This window comes from Molothrus ater, chromosome 6 (assembly GCF_012460135.2).
Source record: "Molothrus ater isolate BHLD 08-10-18 breed brown headed cowbird chromosome 6, BPBGC_Mater_1.1, whole genome shotgun sequence".
NCBI classification, from domain to species: Eukaryota; Metazoa; Chordata; class Aves; order Passeriformes; family Icteridae; genus Molothrus; species Molothrus ater.
Genome location: NC_050483.2, coordinates 30569881 through 30585791, shown reverse-complemented (window position 1 = coordinate 30585791; position 15911 = coordinate 30569881). Strand labels below are relative to the sequence as shown.

Here is a 15911-nt window from a genome sequence, read left to right as displayed (position 1 = left end):
GAGCTCATTCAGTTTGCCTGACTTTTTTGTAATTATTTTGCCATAAAATTTCCAATCATTTCAGTCCCTTGGGACTAAAAATTCTAGATTATATACTTTTCCTATGATCACGTAGGCTGGAGTTTCTTGGTTTGGGGTTGTTTGGTTTGTTTGTTTGTTTGATCCATAAGGAATGACTGCTTGATCAGTTCTTGCCTCTGTCTAATGCTGTCCTGCAAGCAGTGCTGAGTCAGCATAGCCTTGGTTTTACAGGAAGCCAGCTGGAGTCAGCTTTAGTGGCAGACCTCCAGCCATGCAGGACTGAAAGCTGCAGGCAGCAGGGTGGTGTCTGTCTGCCTGATGCTGCACTGCACATTTTTACAGTTACTTGAACTCTGCACTTCTACGTCTAGGTAGCCCTTCTGTGTGGGAACCTGGGCTGCAGGACCTAGGCATTCTCTCTATCCAAGCATAGACTTTGATTTCAATTTTAGCAAGCCTTGGGTGGATAAATACATGCATAATGAAGTTTCATCTGCTCAAGTTGTTAATAAAGCTTTTCTCTCTCTGAAGTTGTGTGACTGTTGTATATCAAGTTACTTTATTAAAGACAGGAGACTGATTGGTTACTTAATTGGCCATTTTATAAGATGTCAAATAATGTCCCATTCCCCTTCTTTTGTTCTCACTTTAGTCCCAGGAAGAACTGCAGGAATACTGCAGGTGCTCTGGGATTACATATGTGGCTCTGGTGTCAGAGAAAGAAGGAAGTCATGTGAAGGTAAGCATGGGACCAGGGGATGCTTTATAGTGTTTCAGATTTATACTCTGTCCTACTTTTTTTTTGAGGTCATTATTAATACAATGTAAATTATACTTAAATAAGTGGAGTTGAGGTAAATACAGTTTTGGTTGTTAAGTCATAGAAATGTTCTGAACAATTTCAACATTTTAAACGTTTTTTATCCCTGTATAACACTGTTATTCACAGACCTCCTTCCCTCTAGGAAAGTCCAAAAACTATTGCAAACATTGCTTGACAGTGCCATCGATGGTTTAGCATGGAAAAAGGTTTCTCTTGTCTCTGACTTCCTTAAATCTACAAAATGAATTTGTTGACTTAACAATCTTTGCAGTCGGTTTCTTTTCATGTTACAAAATAAATACAACTCAAATGTAAATCTATAAAAATCAGTGTAGTTCCAACAGTCAGTCAGAACCACACTCTTCACCTCTATAAACTGAGATTAGGATGCAAAGACTGGACTTTATCACAATATGAATGTACTCTGTTCTTCTTCTGTACTCTTGCACCCTGTGGTTTTGGTATCTTTGGTTTTTTGAAGTTGAAAGTTTTAAAATGTTCTGGATCATTAGAGAAAAGATCATTATTTTTTGAACAAAGATTCATTTTTTGACTGAAAAAATACTAATCATTTGACAGCATATGGCACAAACAGCCAATGTGCCTTTCTAAAACATTTTTCTTATTCACTCTGTTACTGTAACAGCAATAATTGCAAGAATGAGTAAACCTTGGTGATGACACAGTGATATTTCAAAGTCCTCTACAAGCCTATTGTAGAGTGTTCTTTTAAATATGGCTTTATTGAAGCAAAACCAATAAAGGAGATGTTAATGAGGTGAATGGTGGTGTTGCTGATTAACCTCTTGCCAATAAAGAAGGTGCAGATTCCTAAGTTTTGAATGTTTGAGTTAACTCTTGCAAATTGAAAGGCAAGCTTTATTCTAATATAATTATTTGAATAAAAATATTAATAATATGATACTTAATTATAAACCATTGTTTAGAACTTAATTATCACATTAGATGCAGGGAGCCAACCTTGCTTTGGGAATGCAGAATAAATCAGTAGTTGGCAGAAAAAAATCTGATCAAAGATTTAATTGGCAGTGATTGACTGGTAATGATAATAGCTTCCTACCTGACTCTTTCACCTTTAATGGGTGAAATAGTTTGGTTTTGATTAAGTTTGATAAGTTTATTTGTATGCCATTTTAAGAATCAACAATCTTAAGACCCATTGAACTACATCATAGGTGAAATCCTTTGAGAAAGACAGGCAGACAGAGAAAAGGATTTTGGAGTCTGACTTAGTAGATCACCTGATCCAGAAACTGAAATTGAAAATCGGTGACGAAAGATGCAGTAGGTAAGCAGTATAATGTGTCAATAATGTGGATAGTCTAAATCAGAAGTGATTTAGATATGTTTGTATATGCTGAGTTAAACTTTAATTTTACTTGGTAAAGAAATTGCTGAATTTCTTTTGAGGGGAAAAGAAAGCAAAAGGTTTTGTTACAGAATTGTATTGAGATTAAGAAAGAAACTGATTTCCCTAGCTGCTGCTACATTCACACATCCATAGTGCTTCATAAATTAAAAGGTCACACAGTTACCCCAAAGCTGCTAGAACAGCAGTACTTTTTGTCTGGCTGTCTGCAAGTTCCTGTTACTGAGCAGAAGTCCATTGCTTTTGTGTACTGTGTAATCAAAGAATTAAAGCAGCAAATCCCTTTCATTCTGAAACAGTATTGGTATGATGAAATGAAGGTGTAACTCTTGCACTTCTGTATGCTCTGATGGCACAAGTGAAAGTAACACCTGACAAAGACTTGAGGTACACAGGAAAACCCCTTCATCCTGGCTTCATTGAAATTACTATTTACAGTCACCAGTGGAAGTTAGTACAGAAATGACAGGACTAGTTAGTAGAGAAATGTACTGCTCAAGCAGCGCAGCTGTCACTTACACATAGCCCCCTGTAAGTCTGTAATTATACATGCATCCAGATATATTTGTATGTATGCACTGACAGCAGGAATAGACATGCATTAGTCACACAAAGTAGAATTCAGAATCTTAACAGATTTGCCATCCAGTTTTTCTGACTAGGCTTAACAATAAAGGAAATCATTAAGCTTGGAAATACTGAAATCAAGCATAGTTTATACAAGCAGTTGTTGTTTCCTGCTATTCACCTCTCATTCTCCTTTTTCTGGCCTCAGCCATTCTTAGTATTTTATTTTGCAACTAACCTGATCCTCAGGTGCTTTGTGACAGATCTACTAGAAGCTGTAAAAGAAAATCATTCTTTCAAAAAGTTACCTTATTTCTAATCCTGAAAGCAGAATAGAAAAACCCTTGCATGGTATCACTAAACAGAGAAATGCAATAGCTGATTGTAATAGCCCTGGGAAATTTCTCTTTTAATGAATTTCTGAATGTGGAAAGTAAAGGTATCCAAACTAACTATTGAAGACTCCTTTGAATATGTGTGCTCTTAAGTATAAATGTGACTTTTATACTTTAGTATTATGTCACAGAAACCTGTGAGAAGCAGATTAAATTAATAACTCAGAGAGAATACTCTAAGAATATGTTTTGTGTTAGGCTATAAATCACTCTTGTATGATAGGGAGGATGTTTTTTGTATCCATAGGGAGCATTGCTTCTAGACCTGATTTTAAATGTAATTTTGTATGGTTTCTTGACAGTTCCTGAATAAATTGATTCATGAATAATAAATGTGTGCTGGGGACTATCTGCAGACTTCTTTATCTGTTGGAATTAAGTTTAACTATCTATGATAATCTGAAACTACTGTCTTATTACAGTATTTCTTTATAATTGTATCTTCCTTAACTGTCTTTGTTTATTTTTAGAGAAACCGCAGATAATCTTTCAATACCAAATCAAAAAGGATCATTTACTAATATTTCAGGTATTTAATATCTAGTTACAGAACATACAAACTAACTGTTCCTCTTTCTGCTCAAAAACTGGTTTTTAGGAGAATAGTACCAAAGGCAAAATAAGAAAATGTTTTATAGCAGAGCTCTGATTAGAGGCACTGCCTCCTAATCTCAGATATTGTTCCAACTGATTTTAAACAGACTTTTTCTCCAAACTAAGTGCTCAGACCAATGGGCAGAATATTCTCCATACAAGCATTCATTGATACAGTAATCGAAGAGGCTGGGAAAGCCAAAATTCGCCAAATTTTCTAGCTGAGGAGAAATTTAAGTGTCATCTTGATGAAAAATAACTTGATCTGTGATTATTAAAATATTGAGACCAAATGAAAATGCTTTTCCCTTTCTAGCTGTGGATATGCATTCCTTATTCTGATAAGTTTGTACCTAAAGAATAATATTAAGTGCTTACTTTGTGGCTAAAGTTTGGCATTTTTGCATCTTGTTTTATTGAGCACTGATACAGTGTGTGATGGTGGTGATTCTTCAAGAAACACTTCACACAGACACACTTTGGCATAATAGGGAGGGAAAGAGGCCATGTTTAACTTGGCGGGTTGGTTGTGTGTGTGTGTGACTACCAGAAGTGGAAATTTGGATTTCAAAATAAGCCATTTCAAATGGTAATTTTTGTTATTTGGAGAAGCTGGTGTTTATTGTTCATTTTGTCAGTGATTCTGTTACGGGACTGAGCATTAAGCAGTCACCTCATTCTTGTAATGGCTTTTTTTGATATTAGGTGCTCTGCATTCCTTTGTGAAATTACGAAAGTCATTTGGAACCTTTTCTTAGTTTCAGGGAACAGTGATGTAAAATACCAAATTTCTTAGTCTTAACAACCAGTCCATCAAAGTTGTGAGTGTTTGAGAATTTATGTGCACATCTCATTATCCTGTCAGATTTTGGAGGTTTTCAGCAGTTTTTTAATCCCTGTACTACAATGATTTTAGCATAGTATTTGTAGTATTTGTGTATTTTCTGTTTCTTGATACTTGTTGTATAAAGAAATACTATGAACTAAAATGATGTGTTTGCATTTCAGGTGTGTTTGAATCACACGGAACAGTGCCTAACGTTAGTGTTATAGCCCCTGAAAAATTGTCTGCCAGTGCCAGGCGGCGTCAAGAAATTCAGGTACACACACATCAAATAAGTATTCAGAAGTGATCCTTAGAAGTTAAGGAATGGTAGAATTCATACTTCATTATCACCTAACTTAAACAAATTCATCCTGTTTGTTCTTTATTCATAAATTAGACTAGGAACAACACAGGTGGTTGAAGGCAAATACCACTCTTTCTAACAATTTGGATTTTAGGGATTATCTGTGACATCAGCTATCATTGTGCGTGCATACTAAAATACTTTTCTAGGAGCTGTTGGTTCTGGAACTTCCCTTTTGTTTTTCTTCCTCCCTAAATGCTGAAGTGTGTTAAAGGTTGTCATGGTTTAACCCCAGCCAGCAGCCAAGGCCCAAGCAGCCACTCACTCACTCCCACACCAGTGGGATCAGGGAGAGAATCAGAAGGATAAAAGCCAGAAAACTCCTGGGTTGAGACAAAGAGAGTTTAATAAGGGAAAGCAAAAGCTGTGCACACCAGCAAAGCAAAACAAGGAATGAATTCAGTGCTTCCCACGGGCCAGCAGGTGTTCAGCCATCCCCAGAAGAGCAGGGTCCCATCAGCTCTAATGGTGAATGGGAAGACAAACACCATCGCTCCAAATGTCCCCCCTTCTTCCTTCTTCCCCCAACTTTATACACTGAGCATGATGTCACATGGTCTGGAGTGTCCCTTTGGTCAGCTGGGGTCACCTGCCCTGGCTGTGTCACCTCCCAACCTCCCATGCACCCCCAGCTTCCCCACCAGCGTGGCTGTACGAAAAGGAGAAAGAGGCCTTGGCTCTGTTATCAAACAAGTCATATTGTTTTAAAAGAAGTAGTCTGTGCAGCTGTGAGGGAAGATGTTGGAAAATTCCTGTAACTTTAGTACAATAGTGTTTGATCCCTACATCTGTGGCTGATAGTCTTGCCATCTATTGCTTCCTTACTTATCTTTATCAGTGATTAACTGCTCAGCAATAACAAAACCATCTGTTATCAATCCTGTGTTCAGCAAAAATCCAAAAGATAGCCCCATAACTGCCACTGTGAAAAAAGCTAACTCTGCCCCAGACAAAACCAGCACAAAGGTGCAAGGTCATCATACTTTTAATTTGTAGTATGTTTGTAAAAGGTACTTCATGCATTTTATTTCATTAAGTTGTCTCAAACTAAAGGCCTAAGAAAATTGTGGATTTAAAAAAAAAAACACAAAAAAACCCCAAACCAAAACAATAACAAAAAACCCTACAACCTGCCTAAAACTTGATACTATAGTAGTGTAGAAAACATTCAGTGATGCTAGAAACAAATGTCAGAATTTTCTTGTTTAACATTATTACCCTCAAGATATTTAGAGTACATGGTAAAACAGAACTGTCATTTTATCCCCTTTTCAGTCCAAACTTGGATGTGCAACAAAAAAAATCTCCCCAGTTAATAGTTCTCAGAACCCAAATAAAGAAATGGATGTTACTCTCTGAGCTAAACAGACTTATTGTTTTCAGGTTTTGAATATGTAAAAGCAACTTTTCCAAGGTAGAAAAGACAACATAATGCAAGCCTGCAACTACGTTTTTAAAGTGCTACCTTTGCAGGACCCCTAGCTTGCTCTGATAAAAGGTGTTACAAGGCATGACCCTTATTTTGGTTTGGCTTTCAAAAGCCATCCTCCTTCTTTAATGGAGGTGATTCACTGCATCCAGTCACAGGTTCTCACGTTCCTTTGAAAGTTATCTAACACCCAGAAACAGAGGGCAGTTTTCACTAGTTATGCAAGCATCCATGTTGTTCTGTCTGCTTTAGAACCAGTATTGTCAAGTGTGTACCACTGAGTCAAGAGTGTCTCAGCTCCAGTCTCCTTCCTCTCTGCTCATCAAGGATTATTGTGAAATTTTTACTGAAAATCATATTAAATATTTGTTTCAATATGATGTAGTTCTACATCTTGTTAGAAGCAGCCTATTTTGTTCTCACCTATGCAGTATGAAAACAGTGTTCCCAACCTGTCTCACAAGCTGTATATTTTACTTTTGCCCATCTTTTGTTCCCAGGTACAAACAAGACTTCAGACATTCATTTCTAGCCTGCAACAAAAAACAAGTGAGATTGAGATTTTAGCAGTAAGTATTTGGCAGAAGCCTGAACTAATTCTGAATCCTTAATTGCAGTGGATGGTGCCGTTCCTATCTGGAACAAACCACTGCTAATTGCCTCACTTTAGTGATAACCAAATGAGTCAAACTTCAGGTTGAGTAAGACCCCTGGTCTGTTTCTCTGATACTTGAAAAGTGTCTCAAATTGTGTGTATGGGACAGCTGCATGGAATAAAATATAACAAGCATTTAAGCATGTAAGCTCTTAAGCTGTAATACACCAACTATTGTGGTAGATGTAATAACTTGTTCCTGCTAGATTTGCACTTCCATTTAAGCAAACATAGCTCTTGTTTGTATATGGCTTTTAGACTTCACTGACCATGTCACAAAGGACTTTGAAATGGTGTATGCTTTTCAGGAAACATAACTGCCTGTTGGCCTGCACCTATGTGCAACTTTCCATAATGGAATCTGTCAAGAATGGTTAAAAATGTTTTAATCATTTTAAACTAAGTTTCCCATTTTAGCAGCATGAATGCTTCTCTGGAAATCAAAAGATCTGGCTCCCTTCAGTATAGCTCATCTCTAGTTGGCAAACTGATAAGAGAGAATGGTTAAGTATTGATTTCTTGATATTTTTACAGGTTGATCTTCCAAAAGCAACTGTGATACACTTCTTATCATTAGAGGTAAGCAATTAAGTAATGTTGTTAGAACTCTAACTGAACACAATAGATGATAAATTCTGTTCCCAGTGAAGTGAATTGTAAAATTCACCCATTCTAGATTTTTCTTTCAAGTTTGAATTAGGTTTAAAAAAGATTTTTTTACCCAGGAAGCTTGACTAAGAAAAACTTTTTGTGAAATGTCCAAGTTACACAAGACAACATTAGAAAGTCCTAATCCAAAGCTCTGAGGTTTTTTCCCCCAAGAATAGTTATCTAAAATTAAATCTTAACTGCTCTTTTTCAGAAACCAATAAGCATTAATAGCAGTTTCAACAAAGGTGTTCCTTGAAGCCCTTAATGAAGGAGAACCCAAAATACAGAGGCAATTGTTTCATGTACAGTAGCTGAAACATCCCTTAGTGAAGCCAAGATATAAAAGGGTTGTTTATTATATTGACACCTTTAGCAACTCAGGAGCTGGTCATTGGTGCATGAAAGATGACAACACCAAAGACAAAGCTTTCTTCTTTTCTCCAATGACAACACTAGCTTGAGAGAGATGGATGCCTCTCCACCCTCTAAAAACCCAAACTCAAGAATGGCATCCTACTGGAAGTGCATTTATTACTTTCATACCTTTTATCTGCTTCTCTGAAGCAGTGCTGGTCTGGTAACCAAAACCCAGTGAAACATTTCAAAACATTTTCAAAATACTTTGTTCATTCAGTCTGTATGAATCATGGAGGTAGTTTATCACGTTTTACTTAAAAAAATGTTAAATACATATGCACATGATCAGCTTACATCATTCCCTTTCAATCACCATTACATCACAGTTACTGTATTCTCTCCAGCACTGCCAAGCTGACACAGCCCTTTTCATTGCTTGTGCTGAAATGTGTTAAGAAACTGATCACTAAATTAATTTTTTTAGGAATTAAGTTGCACATGTTGTTGACATTTATCATGTTTGAAAGCTGTTTAATTAGAGCATTGACATTACACAGTATTCAGAAGGCTGCATCCTACTGGGAGAAGTATTTCCTTCACAAAAGTAGGAGAGTAGCATAGTTCCCTGTCAATTTTTTTCCTTAGCTTGATGGAGATAGACAAGCCTTTGATGCTACTGTGAGACAACTGATGTCACGATGGCCCAAGCAGAGATCTTCATATTTACAAGCAATTTGTGATGAAATTTACAGTCTCAAAATGGAAAAGAGGTAAATTTGTTAAAACTCTTATGGGTACATAAACTAGATTTTTTCCATTTTTTTTTTTTTATATTCAAACTAGAAGATAAGCTGCTCCTAACTTGTCTTTCACTTTCCCCTCTCTCTGAGGCAAAAAGAAATACTCAGGAAATGTGTATAGTTCCTTCAAAAGTATAGGACTGGTCACTAACCCTCAGTTACAGATAAAATATAAATTCTTCATTTTTCTAAGTCTTTTCAATAAGTTCTAGGATATATTGCCACTTTTATCTCACTTGCTTTGTTAATAGAAATGAATAGCAGACAATTATGCACAGTCAGGTATCCTGCTATATATAGTACATATACTTCTATATATGTAAATATAGATGCATTATGTATAATATATACATCTATACTGCTACATAAAAGCCCTCTTTTCTGATCAGAGAGACTCAGCTTGTCCTCTAAAACTCATGAATACATTTAACTCCTCCTGCTCTGAAATAATACCATGGCAGTCAGGTGCAGGTGAGTGCCCAGTTTCATGCAAACATAAAGTATGCTCTCCCAACATGTACAGTAAAGCCCATTTCTGTTTTGTAAGCATAAAAACGTTTATGTTCACCTCATAGTCTGCCTGTTGGATTCTGGCAAGGCTGATACAGATAGTCTGGACACATCCACCATGTCCAGTTTTAAATCTCAAATTGTTAAATGCTGCATGTACTGGTCTACTTGAGACCTCGGTACTTACGCCTTTGTTCCACTTGAAAGTACTATTTAACCTTTCAATAAGACTAAAGCTGGTTCCCTTTTCTCAAATGCACCAAAATTGCTCCAGGTTTGCTGTTTACTAAGCTACATTATCAAGTGAAGCATTTTTCTTCATGGGACTTCCAAGGCTGTGAGCAACAGAATACTACTCCCAAATAATACTCCATGCAATGCTGGGTATGAATGTAATACAGACCCTCACTATCTTCCTATCCCATCTGGGGCCTGAGCACTACTTAGCCCTAAGCCTTCAGATCACTGGAGTGAAAACTGAACAGGCAAGATCAGTGGAAAGAAGATGAGGGGAAAATTGCAGTCACAGCCAAACAAACTAAAACTTACTGATTTTCTGCTAAATCTTTGCTGCTGTCTTATTCTGAGGATTTGTCATAGGAATTGCAGCATTCAAACCTGCAGTTTCAAAATACTAAAACTCTTTTTTCCTTCCCCCTGCAGGATTTCCGCACTTATCCTGTACAGTTATCGAGATGAATACAAGGTTTTGTTTTAGTACTTAAAGCATCATTTCTGGGATGCTCCTACAAATGGACAACAGCGTTTTGTCAAAAGGAATTTCAAAAAGCTGCAATAATGCAAGACAGGCAACTAGGGCCTTTTTCTGTGTCCAGATTGCATTTCATGTATAATATTGGCCTGGGTCTAGCCAGGACAAGGTTAATATTTGCTGTAGCTAGGAGGCATGGCCAGAACCCAGAGGTTGATCTGTACCACCTCACACCATTCCAGGTGGGCACAGCATGGCAGAGGGAGCACTTGGGTCCAGTTGTTTCTATGGACTCGCTCACCCTTCCTGTACTCTGTGCCACTGGTATTGTTGCTGTTACTGTTTTCTTATCTCATTGCTGTTTCCAGTATATTCTTACCTCAGCCTGTGCTCTTTACCTTCTGTGCTTCCCAATTCTCCTCTCTGGCCACCAGCAGGGGGAGGAGCTAGTGGGTGGCACATGCATTCATTCACCTGGAGCACCAAACTAGAGAATGACATTCCTAAACCACAACAAATACAAAACTAAATGTTTTCAAAATGTGGAATTAGTTGTTTTATAGGCAATTAAGGAGCAAGTCTTGACTAGAGCCACAGACAGGTATTGCCATGTAGTTCTCGCCTCTTATGCTACACAAAGCAGCTGTACAGATGTGAAACTACTTTTTGTAAAAAATTGTTTCAGAATGCCTTTTATGCAACAATAGTACTGCAACAAGAAACATCAGTTCTAGAATTATAAATGAAAATTGTTTTAAACACTTTTGAGGAATTTTTATGTAATAAAAACTGCTGAGCCGTATTGAAATACTCATTACAAGCCTTTTGTGTGTTGATTTTAGTTGTATTTTTTAACCTACTATTTCAATTTATGTATAAAATATGGTAAATTTCAGACTGAGTTGTTACAAGCCTGGCTGTCTTTGCTTGTCCTGTCTGTACTTCTGCATTTAAATCAAGAAGCAGCTTCTGCAATATGAAGACCTGATTAAAACAGAACACTTGTTCTAGACCTGCAGAACCTAAACCAAAGACTTTAAAGATAAAAAGTAACCTGCATGTGCTTGAGGCACAACCAGTTTTGAACTAACTTTCTTTACCTGAGTTGTCAGATTAAGTTTGAAGTTATAGTAATGATGGAAGTATTATAATTATCTTCTTGAAGCTAAACTGTAGCACAACCCATCAGGAAGAATGAAGCTGAGAAACTATGATTTACAGGAGTCATAGTTAACTATGTACTGTATTTCACACCAAACACTGGAGGAAAGTACAGAAATATTAAGGATTTCTGGAAGTACACTGATGTTTTCCTTCCCTCCCCACTTGGTACCTTTTGTTTAAACTTACACCTCTTTCTCTAAAACAAATGATTGCCATTTGCAGACTCATTACATTAATAAATACCTACCTACTTTTTCTACCCTTTCTTGTAGCAAAGGTGACGAAGTTAAAATGCATAGGGGCAACTTGCAAGACAAACCACAAAACTGGGAACTGTGAAGGTTCTAACAGCAATGTCCAAAGCAGCATACAATCCTAAAGACACAGATAACTGTGCCATTCCTAGCAATTCACCATGACAAGTCACATCAGCCATTACACACAGTCCATTTCTTATTATCTTTAATAGGAGCAATTACATCTTTACTTTTTACATCTGTTCATATGAAGGAAGGAAAATTCAGATCCCTGAATATACTGAAGGATGATGTTTTTAAAAAAAAAGTTTAGGTGAGGACCATTTCTAAGCTATGTCTGAAGGGAGCATGATGCAGAGTCCTACCCTCCTGCCACCCCGAGCCCAGGTCAGAACAGCTGCATCAGCATGCAGTAAAGCTCTGCAAGAACTCGAGCACTGTGCTGGCTGCCTTGGGGATATCTGCACTGCATCATGTAGACACAGCCCTCAGATTAAGACAGAAACAGGAAAGCAGCTGTTCTGATAATATGTTGGCACCTGCTTTCCCTAGAATTACTGAGGCTCATCTATAAAACTGGGCATCTGTCACTGAGGCTCCTGCTCCAGTCTTGTTTTGCTTCTGAAATGGTGCATTTCTCTTCACCCTGTGCTACCCCCCCAGACAGGTTTTACACTGCAGAGAACACAGCAGCAGTGTAAGTACAAACCAGCTGAGTGTAAAGCTATTCCAGTAGAATGCTGTACATCCTCCTGCCATACAACAACCCAAAAAAAGCACCTCTGCTCTCAGTTTAAACAAAAGTACTGATCATATCCCAGTTTCCTGCTGGAAGGAAAGCCAAAGACAAGTGGTAACTCAAAAAGAAATGGACTTTGCTTTGAGCAAGGGTCAAGTCTATAATAGCGATGGTAGCACACTGTCCCATCACTGTGTTGCTTTGCTCTTCTTGGCCTTGCTTTTCTTGTCTTTCTTCTTCAAGCCATCCATGTTAGCTCGTAGCAAATTTGAATATGCCTGAAAAAACAATGAGAACCATTTAAAAGAACCCCAAATACTTGAATGACAATATGCAAGATAACATTTTATGTATTACAAATGGCCAATTATCTGTCTTTTCCCAGAGAATCATGCTCTTACACCCTGCACTAGGAAAATACTGTTGTTTAAACCAATATACAAGGTTAGATAAAATAAAACAGGATATTTTAAAAACAGATTAAGATAAATGGGTAGTCTCAGTTAGTTTTTGTGGCAGTTCAGCAAGAAATCAACCTGTTCACAGCTGCCCACTGCTTGCAACAGACCACTTCTACTACCTACAGAAAAGGAAGATGAAGGCATAAAAAACTTACCATCTGGAATTTATTTACTTCCTTTGAGCTCACCTACAAAAGTAATACTGGAGGTTAACCACGAAAACTCTGTCTGCTATTACAGGCCAAGTATCAGTACATGTTTACCCACCAGTTACCATCTGGTCTTTTTAGCAACAGTTGGATCAACATTCAGTGGTCAATGTGCTGTACTGGTATGTCATAGGACTCCACTGATTTAGAAAACTGAAAACACTCCTTGATTAATAAAACCCTCTATACGCCATTCATCCCTAAGTCACATGTTTTCACATGGGAAAAATGTGAAAGCATTCAAAGAAAGGTTTGATTCACTTGTGGGGCCATAAAATGCTGCAGCTCACGTTCTCAGCTATTTCTCTTAAGTAACGTTTTTCTTTGTGTCATATCACAGAACAGACCTAAAGTCAGCTAAAGCCTTTCCCAATCCCCCATTCAAAGTAAACACACATCAGGTTTTCAACTATCAGTTAACATTTTCTCAAGTTTCACTTAAAATATGGAGCATTAAATCAAAAACACACAGAGCCACTAGCTTTTCTAACTTAAAAGTTATCACTTACCACTGTGCTGATTTTCTTCTTTCCATCAGTTGCTCTCAGGAGACATTTATTGTCTGCTGGTTCAAAACTTTCTACATGGCCTTTGCGTGGAACTGGTTTTGTTCGACCATCATCTGCATTGAAAAAGAATTTTTATTCTCATTTCATTTAATGAGAATATTCATTATTCTCATTTCATTTAATGAGAATATTCATTTCATATAATGAGAATAATCAACAGATGACTTCTGATATGAGGTGTTAAAAACTGCTCATGAGCAGATCTGTAAAACACCTTGGAATTTCAGGCCAACTGAACTAATACTGTTGCCAAATTGCTCTTACTCTAGAACCCCAGAAAGATCTGTTCTGTAAATTACATCTACCAGAAAAAATGAAGTCAATCCTCCCCTCAACGTGCTATATGCCCTGTCTGCTCGAGCAGCAGCATGCTTTAAACGCGTGTCACCCTGCTGCCTCCTGCCTCGGCCTCTCCAGTAGTGCCAGCTAACAGGAACCAGCATCAGAAAACAAAACATCACAAAAACCACATCAGAATTCTCCTTTTACAGAAAACAAACGATTTTAACTTACTGCTTAACAATCAGAAAATCCTAGTTTGAATGTCCTGCAGTTTGAAATACAGTCTCACTCAAAGGTTATTAGTACTGATGCTACTAGTACTATTAGTCCTACAGCTAACAATTGTAGGACTAATAGTAATAGCACTAATCAGTGCTCCTGCTGACGGGTTTGTTCCCATGACTGCTCTTGTCTTCAGATACCCTGGATTACAGCTCCTATCGCTTAAAATACCTGGTGACAACAGTCAGATTCATATTAACACCTCTTTAACCCAGTAACAGACTCAACACTTACATTTCTTCAGCGTTATGAAAACGCTCCCGGAAGTCCTGCACTTTTGGAAGAGCCTGGTAAGCTCCGTCAGGAACTGCAAGAGAAAGAGACGTGCCCGTGGCTGGGAGCCCCCACACGAGCTCCGAGCTCTTGTCCACGGCCGGGCCCGGGCTCTCTCCCACCCGCGGGAGGCAGCACCGAGGCGAACTCCCGGCTTTCTCCACGCTGAAGCTGCAGGACACGAAGTCCCAGCCGGGGACGGCCCGGCCCGCGGTTCTGACTCCGAACACGAGCTCTGAGCCCTCGGACCTCCCGCGGCCCCGGCGCTTCTGCCCCGGGAGACAGTCCCCGGGAACCGTGACGCCCGCTCCGCTCTCTCTCTCTCTCCGCTCCCCTCCCCTCCCCCGCAGCGGCTCCCACGCCGCCGGGACCGGTGCGGGCCCGGCATCTCCGCGCGGCTTCGCGGGCCCCCCTCTCTCCCTCTCTCCCTCCCTCCCTCCCTCCCTCGCTCGCTCCGCGGCGGCACACGGGCTCGCCCCCATTGCCGGCGGGCCGCGGCCCCGCACCTGCTCGCTCTCCAGCAGCACCATCCTGCTCCGCTCCGGAAGGGCCGCCTGCGCACGCGCGCCGCGGGGCAGCGCCACGTCAGCGGCGCGGGCTGGGCGGGACCGGGACGGCCCCGCCCCCTGCTCGGCCCGGCCGGGCCCATTGCTATTCCTGCGGCCCCGCCCCTTGCACTGCTGGGTCCGGCGCGGTTCCTCCGCCCGCTGCCGGGGCCCAGAGACCGCGTTGCGGAGCCGACGTGCCACGGTGTCCGTGCCCGGGTCCCGGGAGGCGCTCGCACGCTTCACCTGGGACTGGCCCGTCGCCCCCCGTGAGGCGAGACTGGTGCAAAGGGCCGCGCTGAGCGCGGCTGGCGGTGAAGGGCGGGATTTGAGACTAAACGAACCAGACCCCTGGGTTTGTGCTAAAACAGCAGAGGGGAAACCTGCGGCTGGCAGGGCCGAGAGAGCACTTCACACCCCTGACACCTGAGGCTCCTGAGGGCTGGATTCTGTAATGGGAGTTTTCTGTCAGGCCCGTGGCAGTCGGTGCAGGAGCACACAGGAGTAGCACGTGATCTAGCGTCTTTTCGTGTTTATCACTAGGAAAATAGATCTATTTTTCCTTCATGGACCTAACAAAAGTGGAAGATAATGCCTTACAGATTAAAAGAAAAAACTGCTTTCAGGCTGATAGGTGCTTGAATCCCTGGGGGAATTCATACTTTTCATATATGGGCTCTGGTCTGCGTTCTAGACAGAACCTAGTTGGATTATTATTCTCATGCTGGGGGTGTTGTTTCGTAATTTGAACCACACGTGATAATGAGAAAGCCTAGTCACTCCAAAAGTCCTTTTTAGAGTCCACTACTCGCGGTCCTTTGCAGGTTCAGCGGGAGGCAGTAGAGGGTGCTGTGATTGCACACACAGAAATGGAGCTGCCTAAAGAACAAGGAAACAAATGCCCAACAAGCAGGTAATTGCAACATGGCCATGGTTTCTGAAAATCTACCAGGTTATTAGGGTAACTCCACTATGTCAGAGTCAAGGGAAGTGTAGAGATCCAGCACTACTTTCCCCACATCGTGGATGGTATCAT

General features: G+C 40.0%; 2 protein-coding genes across 2 annotated transcripts in view; one reads left to right on the top strand and one right to left on the bottom strand.

Annotated features, from left to right (window-relative positions):
• EIF2AK4 (eukaryotic translation initiation factor 2 alpha kinase 4) overlaps positions 1–10989 on the top strand; it is a 38655-nt gene extending 27666 nt beyond the window's left edge. Inside the window, exons 32-39 of the mRNA XM_036383879.2 lie at positions 674–760; positions 2041–2153; positions 3667–3725; positions 4799–4890; positions 6910–6978; positions 7599–7643; positions 8718–8842; positions 10046–10989. Coding sequence (XP_036239772.1) covers positions 674–760; positions 2041–2153; positions 3667–3725; positions 4799–4890; positions 6910–6978; positions 7599–7643; positions 8718–8842; positions 10046–10100 — 645 coding nt within the window. The 3' untranslated portion in view covers positions 10101–10989. The remainder of the gene's footprint in view (positions 1–673; positions 761–2040; positions 2154–3666; positions 3726–4798; positions 4891–6909; positions 6979–7598; positions 7644–8717; positions 8843–10045) is intronic.
• Positions 10990–11703: 714 nt separating this feature from the next.
• On the bottom strand, positions 11704–14906 carry SRP14 (signal recognition particle 14). Its single transcript, XM_036383880.2, has 5 exons — positions 14837–14906; positions 14292–14364; positions 13434–13546; positions 12871–12903; positions 11704–12532 (listed from the first exon to the last, which is right to left on the bottom strand). Exons 1-5 carry the CDS (start codon positions 14858–14860, stop codon positions 12443–12445), a joined length of 333 nt encoding a protein of 110 aa, XP_036239773.1. The 5' UTR covers positions 14861–14906; the 3' UTR covers positions 11704–12442.
• Between the last annotated feature and the right edge of the window lie 1005 nt (positions 14907–15911).